Source organism: Agrilus planipennis, unplaced genomic scaffold (genome assembly GCF_000699045.2).
Source record: "Agrilus planipennis isolate EAB-ADULT unplaced genomic scaffold, Apla_2.0 scaffold116, whole genome shotgun sequence".
NCBI classification, from domain to species: Eukaryota; Metazoa; Arthropoda; class Insecta; order Coleoptera; family Buprestidae; genus Agrilus; species Agrilus planipennis.
The window spans coordinates 775,067-796,659 of NW_020438978.1; the positions used below are offsets into that span (position 1 = coordinate 775,067).

The 21,593-nt window shown below is 34.3% G+C and overlaps 1 protein-coding gene across 1 annotated transcript in view; it reads right to left on the minus strand.

Annotated features, from left to right (window-relative positions):
• The window catches only part of LOC108735576, a 356,390-nt gene that overhangs the window by 288,416 nt on the left and 46,381 nt on the right, over positions 1–21,593 (minus strand). The window contains exon 2 of the mRNA XM_018467573.2: positions 10,783–11,210. Within this exon, the coding sequence (XP_018323075.1) occupies positions 10,783–11,045 (263 nt within the window). The 5' untranslated portion in view covers positions 11,046–11,210. The remainder of the gene's footprint in view (positions 1–10,782; positions 11,211–21,593) is intronic.

Genomic DNA, 21,593 nt, shown 5'->3' on the forward strand with positions numbered 1-21,593 from the left:
TGTGCGTAATTCGCTACACATCATCTCGTTAGCTCAGGATGAACCAATGGACTAGTATTGTCAAATTAAAAACCCTTGTTGCGTTAAAGCTTTGTATTTTCCAAAACACAACACTATGTACAAAAACTTAATGTATAAAACCTTAACCTACACATAACCTTGTTTATGTGCAGATTTCCCAAAATTATATTCCTTAAATTACAAATCCGATACGAGAGCGCCTACTCGTCATGAAAGAACAAAATGTACTTCTCTTCTCAAATTCTTTCCGTAAAACTGCCTGCTTCCTCCTTGAACCTTTTTTTATTGCCACTTGTTTTCAAATTTCAATCTGCCTGCATACAACCCATAATGCCCCAAAGAGAAAGTTAGCAGGTATAATCCCAGCCCTTGTAAATGTATATTTTTCAAAAAGGAGCAGACCAAATATTTTTTCTAGGAAATCTGAACAGTACATATTTTTATTATTCTATAGTTAGGTATTGTATTATACTATTATAGTACATTAGTCATTAAGTAGATAGTTAGAAAAACCAGGTTTAATAATTCCATTGTGAATTGCAGATAAGTTTGTTATTACCTCTTTTGTTCCTTCAGGTATCTAGTCCATATGGAAATTTCAGAAATCTGGTCTGATTCAATCTCTTTCTGTAAACATTAGGTCCATCTTTATATATTCACCTGTTGATATTAATTTATATCGTAAATACCTAAGTTGTTTGTGTGTGTGTACTCGTTACCTGCACGACAAATAGTTTTGTATTTTGTATTCTTTTGGAATCAGGTTCTTGCCCCCTTCCATTTGAGGGCTGACATAAATATTAAATATCAAGATTCGAGAACCAATTTTACACAATGCAACGTTCAAGCAACAGTCGAATCAATTTTTGATAGTCAAAAGTAGGTTTAACTGAGAAAGTCTTTTAATCAAGCACATGTAAAAAGTGTAAGTAAATGTACATAGGTACTTATACATGTCCATGTATTATTTATACGGTGGTCGTTCAAGTTATATATGTAGTAGGGATGGGCGATGTTGAAAAAAATCATCGATGTATGAACATCGATGTTCCAATATTTGTTACATCGATTGTTCGATGTTTTCTAAAAAACATAGAACAATCGATGTTTTCATGAATGGCGGGATAATTTAAATTTTAAAAATTTTGACTAATGAAAAAATGATTATCAATCCTTCCACCACGAAAGGCTCGTTCTGATCTATTTGAAACCACATTTTAAATCTTCGAGCATCTTTTTCCAATGATTCTCCACCTAAAAAAATAAATAAGTAATAAATAATAATAAAAAATCATGTGATATTTTTAACCTCAATTTAATGGTGATGATGGTATTATTAATGGATTCATGGTGAAATTTATCTTAATGACTATAAAAAAGCAATGAAAAAAAAAAAGTGATTAAATTGCTGGCTTACCTGAGTTACTAGACATTGTTTTGTTTTTGTTTTATTTTTTTATTATTTTAAGAAAAAACACAAAATACAATTCACAAAGGCGTTTGCAAAGGTCATTTGGTAACTTTAAAAAAATTTCCCTAGGGGTCACCACAATATCGATGTTCTGAATAAAAACATCGAACATCGATACATCGACGACAAAAAACATCGAAAAAAAGTACTAGATGTTTGAGAAAAAGTATCGATGTTTTGAAACATCGATGTAAATCGCCCATCCCCAATATGTAGTACAGCAATACACCCGTTGAGAAAAAGTGTTTCTCCCTCAAATACTCCCGTCCCTTCCCCACTAGCAACCTTTTCATTTCCTTCCCGGGGATGTACAACCTTTTGGTTGATCTCCCCTCTCGAGGAGGGGTTTAAGTCGGTAAAACTCCAACACTACCTTCCTTCTGGAGGTGTCTTTTAAAGAGTTCCCCCCCTCGAGAATAATCTAAAAAAATAAAGTTCTGCACCAAAGACTGATTTGATCTCTAAAATTTTGCGTATTTGAAGAATCAGGGGTTAGAAATACTAGATTCCAGTCTGCGCCGAATTAATCGTTAGAACAGATCTCTTGAAAATGTTAAATGCTCGGAAAGGCGAAACGTCGAAAAGAAAAATCAATAGACGACGGCCTACAAGCCCGAAAGCCACACTACCATATTGGACAACGGCAGCGAGTCATAAATATTTTACTGATGGTTTCCGTTTGAAAATTTCAAGGTGACCTTGTCATAAGCATCAAGGTCGTGGTAAAGATCATTACCATTTTCCAGGCACTTTTTGGATATTCTGTAAGTACGGGGACAATAATGTCACAAACTTGATACTTAGGTAAGGAAATCAGAAATACATTCCACTTTACATCTTTTCCAATATTTTACGCCACAAATCGTTTAAGTTTTATAAATGATCTAATCAAAACCATAAAGACGATTATGTCAAAAGAATTCGTCAAAAAGACAAAAATTTAATTTACCTTGCTTCCTATCTATCTCTAACCAATGCAGATGCCTACAAATGTTAAAATTTTGATTGGTATGACTAACAATGTGAAACCTTCAATTTACGGTAAAACCCAAAAATATAATACCGCCTACTGTCTGCGGGCTTCAAGGATAAAAAATATGTAATTTATATGCTGATCATGGACACACAATGAATATGTACTACATATTCACGAAGTTTCACCTAAGTAACACATGAGTAAATAACTAACAAAAAAACTTTTAGGTGATTTATTCCCACCAGCTACTAATATTACTGAGTCTACAGGAGAATTAAAAAAAACGATTAATTTTTGAAGTGAAACTTCTTTGGGCTCGATGAGAGTAAAATCTGAAGGCCATGAAACGACACGTTTTGTCTCACGAAGCGATAGGCTACGAGAATAGAAAGGCGCGCAAGCGCATATCGGTATTACAGTCAGTTGTTACTGACTGGCATCTCATATATTACAGTATACTATATATTTACTATACTATTGTCCTAAATTAATTTTTGGTTATATCTCTGCAATTATTTTACAGTAAGTGTATTACAGTAAATGTTTATTTGACAACAATTAATATTCATTTAAGAGTGAGTATTATTATGTATCAATTCTAATTCCTTATAGTTATTGATAGTTTACAGTTTCAAAAAGGAGCAGACCAAATATTTTTTCTAGGAAATCTGAACATACTCCCCTCTTGAAGCTTTCGCTTCAAAACATCACAAATCTCTTAATTATAATTAAAGATAAAAATACTAAATGTATAAAGAATAACNTGTTGGAAAACATAAATCCTGAAAATTCTTGTACTCTCTCTTTCTCTCACCAATCATTACTTATTCCTTTTAAAGGTATAGAGATCGCCAAAGAAGTTTCACTTCTTTCACGTGTACTGTACCTGTTTTTTTTTTCTTAATTAATTAGGAAAAGAAAAATTAATCGTTTTTTTTTTTTTAATAATACAACATAGGGTAAGGTGGAGGGTCCTCTTCAGTCTCATTTAGAAATCGTAGAAATGGAGTGGCGGTTGAGGTAAGAAAGATGAGACTGATAAAATAAAGACAGAAGACAGTGAAAGATTACCTATGGAATACTAGCGTCCCAACATTTGGGTAAGTGATCCAAGGAAACCACAAAAAAACTTGGACCATATCGGACGGATCCGAAATCAAACATGCGCTCTCCCGAATGCTAAGCATCAAGCTAAACTTCTTGGTCATGCTGATGAATACCTCATATCCAAACAATCCCATTTATAGAAGATATCCACAAGCTGTAATACCCAGGGTTGTCTAGGCCGTTCTGGTAGCAAAAAAAGAGAATTGTATTGAGCAGGAAACAAGTAGGTATTTAATTTAAGCGATTTTGCAACATGGTTGACCTTAAAAATTTTTTTCTAACGATAAAAAAGTTTACATCATGGAAATTGTCGGTCTCTTTCCATTCAAGTTTTAGAAAAAACACTCGCAACATCAAAAATACACAAAACAGTCATAAACTCAAACACATTGCAAACATCCAAGTATCACATTCAGAGATCGAGTCAGTCTCTATAACTAAGGATGTCGAACGTTCTATCGAATTTTAGGGTTTTTCAGTGTTTTTTAATCAAATTCTCAGTACTGCAATTGGTTTTTCTTATACGTTTTATATAATTTCTAAAAAAAAATTTCTATAGTCTTGAAGTCGACAGGAAAAAAACGTGTTATATCTAGAACAAAGAAATGGCTTAAATATGCGGTTCAATTTAGGGGATGGCGATGATGAACACAGAACAATAACAACAATTGAAGCTTATTACTAGTGTGATATTATAGAGCACTGACCGTCGTCAACTAAAATTTCTACGCTCCAGATAATGCGCCAGATGACAACAGACTTTGAAGATTATAAAAGTCCCAGATAAGTAATTAAACTTGCTTCGGTCTCCATACTTCCTGAATAAGCCAATTTTTGCTACATATACATTTACAGTTGCAAGTTTTAACAGATGTTTGGCTGTATGACATCAAGAAACCATGATTTCGCTCGAACTAGTTTATTAACCGTAATAACAAAAAATTCTTCTCAGCAAAATCCTAAAAGGCCGAACCCTACTAACGGCTCATTTCATGATAGGAATAAGACTGTTGTTTTTGTAAAAGGAACAAAAATAAGGCATTTAGTAGATATTACTTTCAGATATAATCGTTATTGAAGTGAAACTTCTTTACGCACGATAGGGTAAGTTCGTTTCATGCGAATTGCTATGTAACGAAATCATGCAACGCATTTCCCCCGCTGTATGCTTAGATCTTTAAAAGTACCCAACGGGTTTTAATGCACTTTTGTTTTAATAGATAAAGTATCTCAAGAGGAAGGTTTATATGTATAATACATGCATAATATAGTAGAATAATTTTAGAGGTTTGTAATGTCATATCGTAAATAAACACATTTTTTTGCACATTGCAAACGCTGACTGAACCCTACGAGATAGATCAAAATAGTATACAACAGTACTGTACACCTTGAAAAGGTCTACAAAAAAGTCCGGGATGGTATATGTCTATCTCTTAGGGATAACTCACAATAACCATTTTTTATCCTTTACTTTTTACGAGAAATAATGGCTTACTTATGAAGCGATTTTAAGCAATACAGCATTAGTCCTTATCCAATTAAGTACTTTTAAATACATTGTGCATTTAATATAAATCAATATGGCCCTTTACAGCATGTAATTTAAATGAATATTTTCGAAGATATTACAGACTTAAAATGCAGGGACATAGCGGTTGTGGCGGTCCGGCCGATTTGTATTGTCTAATCACAAGAAAGCTGTTATTGTTGTATCTAAAGACATTCTATAGTATATTTACTATCAGCATTGCACCCGTGAGCAGCAGAGTGTACAAATAATACTATTAAAACAATTCCTTAACCCCTATCCCGGTATGTTTGCTTGTTTGAAGAAATTTCACTTTAGTAGCGTGTTGTATAATTACACGTTGTATTTTTTTTTTTATTTTGCTAGGTATTATTTGCCAGAAACAGATTTAAAATACAGAATTTCCGTCTAGGTAATTACCCACTCAGGAATTTCTCAAGGGGGTAGTACTACCTAAACTACCACATCCTCAGAGCCTTTCCGCACGAGCTACATTTTGTAGCGCTTTCGTCGACAGTTGCTAGTTCATATGTATGAAGAGCGATTTTGTATGAAGAGGAGCTTACAGCCCATTTCAATTTGTTTGAATTGTGACCTTGAAGAAATCTGCGCGAAGAGAGAAAGAATACACACTAGGCGTGAGCAAGACAGAATTAGGTGGAACAAGCTTGAACGAGCAGAGCTCTCGATGTGCGGTCTTAGGAGATCGGCTAGAACTGTACAGTACTAGACGAAAATGTTTAGCAATTTCTTAAAACAAAAATGTATATAAATTAACAATAGAAAACAAAGCAAAAGTTTTATAGGTATGTAGAGCGTTAAGTTGATTCACTTGTTATTATTTTTCGCTAAACATGCTTTTAAATAAAGCATATTCTTAAATTTTAACGAGGCAATAATTTTGCAAATGGTACTGTACACTTTTGTCTAGTTCTCGCTCGATGATCGGTGGAGAAATGAGCTCCGCAGACAAATATGATTGAATTTGGAATTATGCTACGGCGCATCCTAATAAAGAAAGGGACATATCTCCAACTTCTTGAAACGAACAATACTTTATTAGCGCTTCGAATTAAAAATGGAAACGTTTTTTGACGGAAAAGAAACTCAATTTTCAGTGGGGAATCTCAAAATTCCGTTTATATTAAAGAATATAAACGCAATCGAGTCTTTGTTAACAGAAATAGATAAGCGTGATATAAAAATACTGTTTTGCAGCATGTTACAGTTTTAATAGAATCCATAAAATGTGAAGAAAACCAGCTTGCTTGAACTTTTATAGGCAAGCAATTAAAATTGCACACATCCGCTAAAGAAAGATTCCGGTGTTTGAATGATACTTTAGTTGTAACTTCTATTATTGATTCAATTAGTCATTTATTATATATATATAGTTATATATTTTTAAGAGATTTAGACTTACTGATACTTGATATTCATTAATAAAAAATTTAAGGGGAAATTTGCTTTTTCCTAAGGAAATCGTTGAAATCGTTTCATTTTCATTAGTTGTATTTGACTTAATTCTTATCGACAATGAAAAAGATTTTTTAAGAGTAAATAATAAGCGTCGATTTCTCCGCAAATGTATTTTCGAAATAATTTGTGATCATGATTTCCTGCGTTCTTTTAACGGGTGTACAATATTTTAAACATAATTATAAAATGTAATACAAATACTCTTCTTAAAAATTATTGCAGTAAGAACAACGATCGTTAACGAAAACTTCTATAAAACAGAAAATTAGCAACTTTAACCAATAAAACATAAAATAAAACAAAGACCGGAATTCCTTTAGTTCGCTTTTTAGAATTTTGTTGATATTACGTCTACAAGCTATTATTTACTATAAAAATTTAGTTTTTCTCATTACAAACATTTTTACGAAATGCAATGAAATATTCTGTTGACAAAATTTTCAAACTGAAAGTCTCTTTAAGGATGTTTGGGAGGTACAATTGGAGACAAAAGTACATAAAATTAAAAATTCGTGATTAATTAGGTTTTGCAACATAAATAGGTAAATAAATACTATATATCTATACTAAAAAAAAAGTATACGGTTTGAGAAAAAATTTGGAATTTGACCAAAAACTTTGAATAAAATAAGAAATAATGAATATGGAAAATTTTTAACTGATTTTTGGCAGTGAATATACCTTGATTTCAGCTTCAAAACACACAAATATTTAGTTTCAATCTCTATTAACAATGAGCGTAAAACTTTTTAATATGTTTAAATAATAAATAAAACTTTAAAATTGCATTTATTTCAGACAATTATAAATATTATCATTATATTATCAAGTAAAAACGAGATTTTCAGCTAATTTTTCATTTTTTCCTCGATAACCATTTAGTGAATTTGAATAACCTTACGCTAAAGTGATTCTCCAGAGTTCAAGTTACTTATTACAAAAGTTCGAAATTTCTGGTAGCCTTTTTTCTGTTAATAAAAATAAATTTAATCTGTTCGGTTAACGAATCTCCATAAAATGACGTGTAAAATTACAATTTTTTCAAATTTCAATAACTTTTTAATGGTTTAGCGAATCGGTTTGTAATTTTTACAGGAGTTTAAGAATTGAATTAGGAACGTTCTTCCAAATTTGTATTTGTCTCGTAGCATTTTGGCATACCTCACAAACATCCTTAAAAATCACAAAATATTCGAATTTCTAATCTACTTCGACTAGTGCTGACGTCACCCGTAAGTACTATAGCCTTATTATTCACGTAGGTAATGGTATAATTAGTTAGTAATCTGTTAAGTAAAACTTAACAGTCCATCTATAATGGTCGGTTCCTGTTGGAGATTAAATAGTGGTGATCTTCAACCAAAAGAAACGCACTGTATGTCAGTTGCGACTAAGAACATCTTTTTTCTATGCTATCTAACAATCTATTTAATACTTTCATAGTTTTACACTATTATGTGTTAATAGGTTAACACATACGGGCTGTCTAAACAAAATAGTAGCTACATTGTTTACTTGGCCTTGTTGTACGTATGTATGTAAGTCACACAATTTAAAGGAAGAAACGTCTCCATTGAGTGATTGCCTAAGTATGTGAATAAGAGTGACTCATCAAAGCACCGCTTAACTGAATTGAAGAGAGAAAGGAAAAAAAAAACTTTTCGGTGTTTTTATTACCACCAGCCACTAATGCTGGTAGGCGGGCAGTCCCTCCGAACTACGCCGGAATGTAGGACGGAAGGCCCTCTTCAGCCTCCTTTCAGGAATCGTGGGAATAGGGTAGTGGTGGTTCAGGTAATGAAGATGAAACAGACGAAATGAAGACAGGAGAAAATGAAAGATTATCTGTGGAATATTACTGAGTCGACATTTGCCTAAGTGATCCAAGGAAACCACAAAAAAATTTGAACTAAGGCAGACGGACCCGGAATCGAACCGGCGTCTAAACAAGTCTAAACCTCTAGGGCATGCCACTCGCTGAAGCAAAGCAGAGCCGGGCAAACTGGGCTCTTTTGACTCCCGAGTGCTCCTCAGGTATAGCCAAGGAGCTCCTCATTGATCCTGCGAGTGCGAGTGAGATGATTCTTTCCTTTTCTTATCCCTTCCATTTCGTAGGTGAGTCCCCTCTTGCATAGCCGAACCCAACAGTATTGCGAACGTAGTCCAGCATGCTACGCCTGAGCTACGGGACGATCATTAGAAAATTTCCGTAAGTATTATTTAAGTTGCGAGAGAGGCTTCACTCGTCTATGGGATGAAGGGGCTTGATATGGGAGTGGAAGGGAGAACAAACAAGGAAAGCAATATGGGTTATTACTGCTTACTCTCTCGTACTCATTGATGGGTATGGAGTGACTCAAACTAACCTCCGGTAGCGGCTCCTACGAAGTTAAAGTTTACCCGGCTCTGAGGTAAAGGAAAAAAAACTTTTGGGTGTTTCATTCCCACCAGCCACTAATGCTGGTAGGCAGGCAGTGCCTCCGGACTACGCCGGAAGACCCTCTTCAGCCTTCTTTCAGGAATGATAAGAATGGGTGATTCGAGTTAGAAAGATGAGACGGGCGAAATGAAGACAGAAGAGAATAAAAGATTATCTGCAGAATATTACTGCCCCAGCATTTACCTAAGTGATCCAAGGAAACCACAGAAAAACATGGACCAAAGCAGACGAATCCGGAATCGACCCTGCGTCCTCCCGAATGCTAAGCAAGTCTAAACCTGTAGGCCATGTAGGTCGGTGAGGTAAAGGACTCGGCTAGATCCTTATGGAAAATGGTACTCTGTCAAACTCTTTGAAACTTTAATTTGATTCTGGTAGTTCTGGGTGTGTAGATCAAAAGTCTCAATGGGTGCTAAGTCGCAAAAATTAACCTACTTTAGATATGGTCCCTTAAAGTTGCTTACGTAAGGACTTCCAAAGTACAAGTACAATTATACTATAAATATTCAATCGGTACATCCATGTATACACGTATATGTTAATGTATTATACATATGTGTATTTCATATTATAGATGTGTCATGGTTTCGAACCAAGGAGTGGTAATGCACTCTGCAAAAGTGCAGTACACATTAACGTCTTATGATACTTAGGGATGTACCCAGAGGTATAATTAAATATAACATGTAATACACATAGGTATAGGTATAATACATCAACATATGTATATATACTTCAATAATACTTCATATACGTATAATAGATGTAATTGTACCTTGGAAGTCCTTATTGATGAATGCAATTTTAAGGGACCACCTCAAAAAGATGAGTTTTTACGACTTAGCGCCCATTCAGACTTTTAATCTACACGTCGAGATATACCAGAATCTAAAGCTTCAAAGGGTTTGACAAAGAGTCATTTTCCATAAGGATCTAGCAGGGTCTTTTTGAATGATTCATCGAGTGGTATGCATAATGTTTAGTGTTTAAAACAGTTTCACATTTTTAAATTATGAATTCCATTATTTGAAAGTCATAAAAATGTGAACAGATTTTCTAACATAAGTAATTATGAACACCTCTCTCTTATTGAGAATCTTTTCAACAGCACGTAATGAAGCCAAATTTAATATTCAATATGTTATCCCAAAAATTTACGACTATCGACATATTTGTCCCTTATAATGACATTGTTTAGAGCGACGCTTTTGAAGAAGTATACGTCCTAAAACGTCCCACAAATATTTCTATTTATCAATGACATTTGAATTATTACAAATAGCACTATGAACGCCGTCTACTGCAGAATGCTACATTTTGCAGGATTCATAAACATCCTTAAATATTTGCGAACAGTAACCTAATCTAGGTCTACCTCTACTCCTCTTAACTCCTGTTTCTGCCTCTAATATGTCTCTAACTACACCATCATGTCTCAGTAGCCCTACCAACCTACTAAAGTAATCGTTCGCGAGCATAGAAGTTACTTCCTTTTATTGAAGGCGACTCGACTCGCGCTATCCTGTGTTTTATATCCCTACTACTCCTTCGGTCATGACTCATCTGACTTCCTAGATACCTAGATACTGTCAGCCACTTCTTCTTTCGTCTCCTATCTTTTCCTACTTTTTCTATCCCTTGATAACAGTATTTTTGTTTTCCATTTTATTTAAAACACATTATAATCAAATAATTAACAAAAAACGTAAAGTAACAATTTACCTTGTGACATTATAACAGATTTATCATTATCTTACCTTTTCAATGGAGGATGCTTTGTACCATTCGCCACCAATTTCGATTTGGACCGGTCGCTGATACTTGTTGGTGTCATGGAACTATGACTAGCAGTTGTGTTAGTAGCATCGCTAGCAAAACTGCACACACTGTTTTCCTTGCTGATCACGTTGTTACCTGTCGTGCCATTACCGTTCACGTATGTACCGAAAGTCAAGTGTAAATGCGTTTTTCCGGGAACGGGAGGCGGTTTTTCATCAGTCGGAATCATATATGACAACATATTGACGATCACTTTACCTTTTACCTTTTCTTATCACCAATAACAAAAAAAATCACAGATATTTTAACCACATACGGACATAATGTCTGACAAACACTCAACACGAAACTTTAAGTTGATATTAGCTTGAAATCCTGCAGGTAGTCATCTTCTAAGCAGATGAACCTAAAAAAAAAAGAAGTACGCATTATACCAGAGCAGGTAATTGATTGTAATGTGTTTATATAGCTGGTAAATAAAAAAAGGGGACTAGACCACTGAAAAGAAGTTAAAATCGAAATAATTAGTAGCTTAGATTGTGTTGGGGGCGACTATAGAAAAGACCTCTCATCTTTAGATTCAAAAAAGAATTTTCGCTTCATTGTTTTATTTAAATATTAAAGTTGAAGAAGTAGTCGCTATAGGTCACAGAAAATGATGATATACAGGGAAACCCCCTGCAATAAAATTTTCGCATTTCCCTAAAACCAGAACATCCCATATCCTTAACTATTTGCGAACAGTAATCTAATCTAGGTCTACCTCTACTCCTCTTAATTCCTGTTTCTGCCTCTAAAATGTCTCTAATTAGACCTTCACGCCTGAGAAGGTGTCGTACCAATGTATCTCGCCTATTTCTTAACTTAACTTCCATAGAGTTCTCTGTTCTCCTATTCTTTCTAATACCTCTTCATTTCTAACCTTTTCTATCTGCGGTATCCTCATCATTCACCGGTAACACCACATTTCGTATGCCTCTAACCTTTTCTTTTCCGCCGCGCCCACTGTGCATGTTTCGCACCCGTATAGCGCCGCTTTATATCCCTACTGCTCCTTCCGTCCTGACTTATCTGACTTCCTAGAGGCCTAAAATCAGTCACTTCTTCTAATCTATCGTCTCCTATCTTTATATTCGCTCTTTCCCTACCTTTTCCTCCCTTACATACTAGTTTTGTTTTTTTTTTTGTTTTACTTTTATTTGTTTTCATACAAAACTATTTTGTCCATACCGCTTCAATTTTTACATTTAAAGCTATCTCTAACTTCTCCTTGCTAGATGCTAATACTAGGTATTATATCATCTGCTAAGGTAAGCATACTAATCTTTTGCTCCTCTATATCTATCGCTACAGTTGTTAAATTCAATCAACAAATAAAAAATTGTTATAATTTATAAAAAATCATTTCAAATTTATCAAGCTATCGTTATAATATGAGTTTTCCAATGCTAAAAAGAAGAGCGTTGTTGGTGTAATGGTTTTTGCGAAATCCTATTTATTTATTTACTTTGCTAGGGGAAAAATCAGCACAAACGCCAGGTTTTTTTATCAAAGATTCCAGTTCATTTCAGAATTATTCATGAGAGACGAATGAAGTTAGAATTGGAGAAAGTGAGGTCGGAGCGCGTCACTGTTTAGAGCAGCGTTTTCCAAACTGGATGGCGCGGACTAGTTTAAGAGACGCAATTTGATAAACTTTGCACTAATAGACAAGCATAAACATTTCATTAAACGACAATAATAAAATATTGTTATTCATTTTTTCTTGTGTACAAAAGTTTAACTTAAAAAATTGTTTATTACTAAAAATTTTTTTATAGAATTCTTACAAGAGATATGACTAAATATTTTTAGGGGAGCCATGGTAAAATAAAGTTTGGAAACCACTGGTTTAGAGCTCGAGGTGCCACAAAGGATGGAGATGCTTGAGCATTCTCAACTGCGACAGAATCAAATTGATCTTAAAATCATCGTAGAACCCCCTTTTTTTATTCCGGGACGCCTTTGATTGAAAATAACAACTACTGTATTTTTATGTCAATATTTCAGAAAAACTACTTTTTCCGCCGTAATATTGTTTATATAAGAAATTATGAGTGCTGTCAAAACAGAGCAAAATAGTATTACGTAGTTACTATCAGCAATTTCTTATGCTAAAGTGTACAATGTGTTGCATACGTATTTACAAACAATTCCTTAATTTTAATTTTTCAAACAATTTTTAACAGAAAGAAAGTGATTAAAAAAATTGTTCACAAAAATGATTTTCGACCACTCGAAGCAATAGTGCTAACAGTTTCGAGCTCACAGTGACTGATAGGGGGGAAGAACTAGTTTATATAATAAAACTTAAAATAGTTTATCTCTAAAATTATGCAAGTTATCGACATTATATATAAAAGAAATTATTAGTGCCGTCAGCACAGGGCAAAGTGGTATTACGTAGTTAGTATCAGCAATTTCTTATGGTGAAGTGTACGATGTGTTGCATACCTATTTACAAACAATTGCTTTAATTTAATTTTTCAAACAATTTTTAACACAAAGAAAGTGATTAAAAAAATTGTGCTAACGGATTCCAGCTCAACAACTTGGTGTAAACAAAATAAAATGCATTTTTATAAATGCAACTTTTTAATACTAATCTAAAAGCCTAACTTAATATTTTTACGTGACTGGTTAGGTTCACTCCAACCCATTCAACCCAACCCAACCTAACCGAACCGAACTTGATGCTTTTATTTCATTGTTTTATTTATAGTTAAGATCAGAAAAAATTTATTATTGATGACATTTGTTTTTCGAAATCGAGTGTGCGTGGGAAGACACTGCAGTAGAAGACGACGCTTTAGCCACATTTACCGTCATTAGAATTAAGTGGAATTAACCTTACAATTTGTATTGTTTATTGTAATTTAGTTTGGCCAATTACTATTATTTAATAGCGTTCTGGAACAATTGGGAATGACTGTTTACACCAAGGACGTTGTTCTAATTTAAGAGAGCATGTTAACCTAGCGCAGTATTTTTTTTTTTCAAAACCTCTCACCTTGGCGTTTGTAATACGGTCTCAATAATTATTAAAATGTAACATACGTACGCGAATTATACTTAAATTGCTAGTTTAGTGTATGGAAATTAATTAACGAAAATCCGTCCAAAAAAATCGCTTTAAATTCTATGATGTTTTTGAGATGTTTGAGATATAAAAAAGTAGTACTGTTAGGGTTTTTCTTATTTACGATTGTGTACCTTTTTGTACGGGCATTACACGTTATTGTAATGCAACGTGATGAAGATGTGATAAAANGATAAATGTGTTGCTAAACGCAAAAGGCGAGAATCGCTGAACCAATTTCGATAATTTTTTTTTAAATATTCCTTGAAGACCAAGGAAGGTTCTCATGAAAAAAAAAATTGGAAAAATTGCCCATAAGAACGTAAAAACCTGACTTTTCTTTTCCCATCCAAACCACAGAGGAAAAAAAAACATCTGTCCGCAGCTGTCAAACATTTGACGTTAATCAAAACACACCAAAGGACCATGTTTCGCACCCATACAGCGCCGTTCTCCACACATACACCTTTATCAATTTTCTTTTTCGATAATCTTTCGAATTTCTAAATTAACCGTTCGCAAACCTAGAAGTGACATCTTTTTACTGAAGGCGACTCGACCCTGCGCTATACTCTGCTTTATTATATCCCTGCTACTTCTTCCGTCCTGACTTAGCTGACTTCCTAGATACTTAAAATCAGTCACTTCTTCTAATTTTTCGTCTCCTATCTTTATATTCGCTCTTTCCCTACTTTTTGTTCCCTTGCATAGTACTTAGCAGTTTTGTTTTACTTTTAATTATTTTCATACAGTACTGTTTCGTCAATACCGCTTCCATTTTATTTAAAGCTATCTCTAACTCCTCCTTGCTAGATGCTGATACTGCTATATCATCTGCAAATCTAAGCATACTAATCTTTTGCCCCTGTATTTCCATCTCTACAGTTGTAATACGTTAATGATTTTTTTTACTGTAAGATTTTTCAGAAGTTATAGACGAGAAACTTTTTCGAATACATCAACACATTTAGGTAAAAAGACTTCTGGAACTAATTCTTTTATTTTGAAATTACGCATTCATTGGCATAGGCCATAATATTCATAACATAAATATGTATCGCGACTGTTTTTTAGAAAGATTATAAGCCAATAATTTTCTTCGTTCGATACTTTCTGATTTATTGCGGTGTATGTCGGTGAAGCCATCATTACATTAGATAAATATTTCTTTTAGTATGAAAATTATGAAAAAATTACAATCACTTTATGAATTATAAAAGCCATTCGTTATAGCTCATAATAATCAAACAAAAATTCCGATTTTGAACTACTAATTAACTAATTGGTTGTAGCTATGCGGAATAAAGTAACAGAAACTGGATTAATCAGTTGGTAAAAAATAAAATGTTTAATTGCAACGGCCTCAATTATTCAACTAATAAAGTTCAATTAATTGGTTAAGCTTACTTATTTACTACCTACATTTAATGCATATGATCTGGCAGCTCTCCAGTTGACTAGCCTTTTAAGCAGCAACAACAACTATGAAATTATACCGCTAATTTTTACATGGGATTCTCTTTATTGCATATCTTGTGCCCTCTTATAATTTAGGGCACGTGAATGAGTAAGTGTAAAGAAATGCACATTCTTTTCAGCACAAAACAACAATTTCTTCATACAAACGTTAATCTATACATCGAAGACGCGATCAACATCATAAAAGACAACAGAACTGTAGGAATAGATATACAGGGGCAAAAGATTAGTATGCTTAGATTTGCAGATGATATAGCAGTATTAGCATCTAGCAAGGAGGAGTTAGAGATGGCTTTAAACAAAATGGAAACGATACTGACAAAACAATATTGTATAAAAATTAATAAAAGTAAAACAAAAATACAGGTATGCAAGAGATGAAAAAGTAGGGAAAGAGCGAATATAAAGGTAGGAGACGAAAAATTAGAAGTGACTGATTTTCGATATTTAGGCAGTCAGATAACTCAAGATGGAAGGAACAGTAGAGATATATAACAGAAGATACCGTAGGGTTGAGTCGCCTTCAACAAAAAGAAATTGTTAAATTGTATGTTTGGAGCACGGCACTGAACAGGTGGGAAACATAGACGATGGGTGCGGTGGAAAAGAAAAGGTTAGAAGCGTTCGAAATGCACGAATGTTGAGGATACCGTGAATAGAGAAGGCTAGAAATGAAGAGGTATTAGAAGAACAAATGACTCTATAGAAGTCAATAAGACATAGGCGAGATAGGTACAACACCTTCTCAGACTTAAAGATCTAGTCAGAGACATATAAGAGGCAGAAATAGGAGTTAAGAGGAGTACAGGTAAACCTAGATGAGATTACTGATCTCAATTAGTTATGGATATGGGTCGTTCTAGTTTTGGGGAATGCGAGGGTTAGCTATGGAAGGAAGGAGTGGAGGTGCGTATCCAACCAGTCTTAGGACTGATATAAAAAGATATAAAAAAGTAAAGTGGAAGGGTACGAAAATAGACGGGTTAAAGAATTTACCTCATCATCACCATAAGGCCGTCAGTTTTAAAACTGGTTGGACACGCATCTCCACTCTTTCCTATCCTAAGCTAATCCTCGCATTTCCCACAACCCATATCCTTAACTATCTGCGAACAGAATTCTGATCTAGGTCTGCCCGTACCCCTTCTAATTTCCATTTCTGCCTCTAATATGTCTCTAACTAGACCTTCATGCCTGAGAAGAAGGCCTACTAACCTATCTCGCCTATTTCTTATTGACTTCCATAGAGTCCTCTGTTCTTCTACTCTTTCTAATACTTCTTCATTTCTAACCTTTTCTAACCACGTTATCCTCATCATTCGCCTGTAACACCATATTTCGAACGCTTCTAACCTTTTCTTTTCTGCCGCGCTCACTGTCCATGTTTCGCACCCGTACGTGGGATATACGATGAGAAAGAACATAAAGGATGGGACACATATAAATGGACAAATAGCAAAGGCAAAACGCAATAATAGAAAAGATATGGGGAATTGGGAAAAAACTACGCAGAAGCGATTATGAAAGAAGGATGAGGTTATTCAACACAATGATAAGAAGTGTTATCTTATATGTATTAAATATACATGAAATAGGTTTTGAAATTGGAAAGAAGTACGCCGGACTGTATCTTAACCGAAACGAAGTATGGATAAATGATGGAGGCGATCAATGAAATATGAGCAAAAATTGGAACGACTGCAAGAAGACATATGAAGAGAGGTATGGAGAATGGAGAAAGAAAACCATGGAATTTGGGGCGAGAAACAGGTGTGATGAAGAAAGAAATAAGCCTTGAAGAAAATGAAGATAAATAAAGAACAAATAATGGATTGAAAAAATACTAGAAGTAAGTACAGGTAATATGATAAAGAAAAGATGTTATGAGGTAGCAAGAGGGGAAGACTGCAAAGAATTCAAAGGTGGAAATATGCGGATGTGGGACGACTGGCAGGGTGACATAATACCAGAGTATTTGAGAGGAAATAAAGTTATGGCGATTACAGCAAGGTTCAAAATGGGGAATGAATGTAATGACAGTAAATATAGGTTAAAGGATTGGGAGAAAAGGAGGAGAATGCACGGAAAAGAGACTGAAAATCAAATCATGTGATAAAGGAAAAGTACGGAAAATGCAGATAGGAGTGACTTTAAGAAATTTTAGAAGCGGAAGGCAAGGGTGCGACTCTATTTAACAAAATGCAGAATATGCGGAAAAGAGAATAAAAATTTAAATCATGTAATAAAGGAAAGTGCGGAAAATTCAGTTAGGAATGATTTTAAAGAAATTTTAGAAACGGAAGGCAAGGGTGCGACTCTATTTAAGAAAGTCCAGAATATGCGGAAGAGATAATGAAAATTTAAATCATGTGATAGAGGAAAATGCAGTAAGGAGTGACTTTAAGGAAACTCTATTTAAGGAAGTGTTAAGAAAGAGAATAGGAGGATTAATTTCTAAGTTTTTTTTAGTGAAAATATAAGATGAACGTGTTGTTTTCAGTTAGGGTCATATGATAAGTGTTAAACATGTAAGACTTTCATAAATTCATAACTCGGAAAATATTAACAAAAAATTAGAAAATACCACAAATGGCGTGGTGAGCGCCATCTGTAGTAAGATGCTACATTTTAGGATTACGTATGTTCCAGCAATGATATTCATATTTTTAAATGGGCCTTGCTGGAGCATACGTAACCCTAAAATGTAGCATCGTACTACAGATGGCGCTCACCACGCCATTTGTGGTATTTTCTAAAACGCGCTGTTAAGACAGCAGGTAAAGGTTGGTCTGTCTTCTGTCGGAGTTGCCTGCGCCACGCTGATGAGATCCAAAAAGATCAAAATCGCGATCCGCGTCTGGCAGTTTCGACAGAATACAGACCACTTCGAATTATTTTGTTTAACAAAAAATTGTTTCGCCCAAAAAAAATTGTTTTTTGGCGTTTGTTTAGACAATCGTGATTTAAACAATACCCGACCGGCGACCTATACCGTTGTATTAGGAGAATCTTCCAAACAAAACTACGTAAAAAAAGCTAATCCGAATAATTTTTCCCACTCACTCGCCCATATTGCCTGAACTATAATGTTTATGGGTCTGTATTTTTAATAATTAGAGTTGTTCCACTACTCAGTTTTAACAGTTTCGTCAAATCAAATTTTGCAGATGTACTTCACACAATTAGTTACTGACTATATTATGCAAAACTAACTTTTCTCACGCTGTAACTCCCGAAGTTCCTTAAATACAAGATACCCATTAAAAATTCTTTTTTTTTTACTGTTACAAGCTTCAAAACTAACGAGCGGTTTCAGTCGATCGCTTGTCATGTAGCCACAGTTGTATTTATTATTTTTCTTTTGCAACAACATCAGTTCTCCAACAGAATAATTCTTTTCAATTATCAGCAGAACATAATTCGGTGTTATTAAACGCTAACGCCAAAGTTACAAAAGACGACAACCCGACACCTACCAAAACATAATTGCTTTTGACTTTTCAATCTTGTAACAATTTACCCATATAATGGTATACGTACGTATGTACCTCATCAGTCAATTTTGCGTTCTTAAAGATGTTGTTCACTGTACAGCATGAGAATTATTCAACTTGATTCAGTACACATGTAGGTTCTGCAAATGCTTGACTTTGTTCGCGTAATGGTTGATGATGAGCATGGCAACTGCAAATCGTTTTATGGGAACCAGCAGGTGGCATCACGAACGACATGTCTAGCCTAACATCGAAGTCAAAAAACTCTTTAAACCATGCAGTAATAAGCGGGCTTGCACTACCAGGTAATATCTACCGTAATCGTACCATAATTCCCACCTCGCAACGAAAGATCAATACCGTATAATGTACACCATTTCGATGTAATGAACCAAACACTAACGAAATAACGACTCATGCAGCTAAAATATACACTTATGTATTTGTATATTTCGTTTCAACCGTACCTTTAGCTTTGACCAGCACAATAATTGCAATTTCGTATCTTACAATGAATTAATGTTATTATGATACCTATTATTTGCTTTGACTGCTTTCATGCAATATAAACAGAACATTTGGGAAAAGAACTGCTAAAATATTAAGTCTTACAGTATTAACTGAAATACTGAAATCGAAACAACCCAATTACTTCTATTGAGTTTTCATAAAAAAAAATACAACGTGTAATTATACAACACGCTACTGAAGTGAAACATGTTCAAACACACAAACATACCGGGATAGGGGTTAAGGAATTAGTTTAATGGTATTATTTGTACACTATGCTTCGCACGGGTGCAATGCTAATAGTAAATGTACTATAGAATGTCTTTATATACAACAATCACAGCTTTTTTCTCATTAGACAATACAAACAGGCCGGTACCGCCGCAACCGCTATGTCCCTGCATTTTAAGTCTGTAATATCATCGAAAATATGCATTTAAATTACATGCTGTAAAGGGCCATATTGATCTATATTAAATGCACAATGTATTTAAAAGTACTTAATTGGATAAGGATTAATGATGTATTGCTTAAAATCGCTTCGTAAATAAGCCATTAAAATGGTTATTGTGGGTTATCCCTAAGAGATAGACATATACAATCCCGGACTTTTTTGTAGACCTTTTTAAGGTGTACAATACTGTAGTACATTATTTTGATCTATCTCGTAGGGTTCAGCCAGCGTTTACAATGTAAGTACAAAAAAATGTGTTTATTTACGATATGACATTCCAAACCTCTAAAATTATTCTATACTCTATCTATTAAAACAAAAATGCATTAAAATCCGTTGGGTAGTTTTAAAGATGTAAGCATACATAGGGGCGGACAGCGGAGGAAATGCGTTGCATGATTTCGTTACATAGCAACTCGCATGAAACGAACTTACCCTACCGTGCTTAAAGAAGTTTCACTTCATACATACAACGTGTAATTATACAACACGCTACTGAAGTGAAACATGTTCAAACACACAGACATACCGGGATAGGGTACTATCAATTTAAATTTTACACTATACATGCTGGAGTTGCCTGTAACGAACGCTGCATTGAAGCGCGCTCACGGCTCAAACAAGCGGAGGAATCATGTTACAAAGTCCATTCATTTCCCTTATATTTAAAGATAGAGGGTTGCGGTTTTTGCAACAGTGTGCTCTTGTTTTTTCTTGAAATTAAAGATGACGCCAGTAGAATTTTCATATCACTTTTAATTTTTGGTGGAATTGATTTATTTTTGCGACATAACTAAAAACAGGAAGGTGTCAGACCACGCTATTGAATTTTACATACACAAAAAAATTCTAAGAGAACACGTTTTAACATCTTCGATAAGTTTAAATATAATTGAGATACGAGAGGGTGCCCCAAGAGTGATATATTTGAAATCCACCCTGTATCTCAAAAAGTAAAAGTGACATGAAATCGTTAATTTAAAAAAAAGTATCAAAAGTCGCGAAGACCGCAACTTTTGATACTTAATCTTTAATAATAAGGCAGGTATCTCGCAAAAGTGCCTAAAATGGGATACGCTTTACAATAATGCGTTAGTCATATACTTAATACTCTTATTGTAATGTCCCGTCTTGATTTAGACGGACTACGCGCCTAATTAAATTTGCGTAGTTAGTTAGATGAAATAATAAGAACACAAACTTGATTATCGGTTTATTGGTTATGTTTGGTTCTTAATCTGAATTAACTGGTATAAAGAAGAATATATTTTTACTGGTTTAAAGGATGAATTAATATTTACTGGTTTTACTGAATAATCAGTATTGTCTGGTATAACTAAAGAATCAATATTTTACTGGTATAACTGAATTATCAATAATAATGTCTATCTAGTACAGTCTAAGTATTTAAAGCTAATCTATATACAAGGGGTAAGTGGGGTGGTGACTACTATTGGTTGAAACTAGGAATTGGAAAGTGGTAGGCGTTGTGAAATTCTAAGTAAAGGAAAAAGGTCGGTTCTGGAGCTATATACAAAAATTACAATCCTAAACTAATCAGATTCGTTACAGTGTGCCTCGAATATCGAGGGACAACTGTCATAAAGCTATACGTCATAAATTTAAAGGAACTGCCTGTCTATCAATGGCTCAAAGGCACAGCAGGAACAGTCTAAAATTTCTAAATAGTAAAAGTTTTATACACTGTACATGTTATTGATGAACCGGAACAAT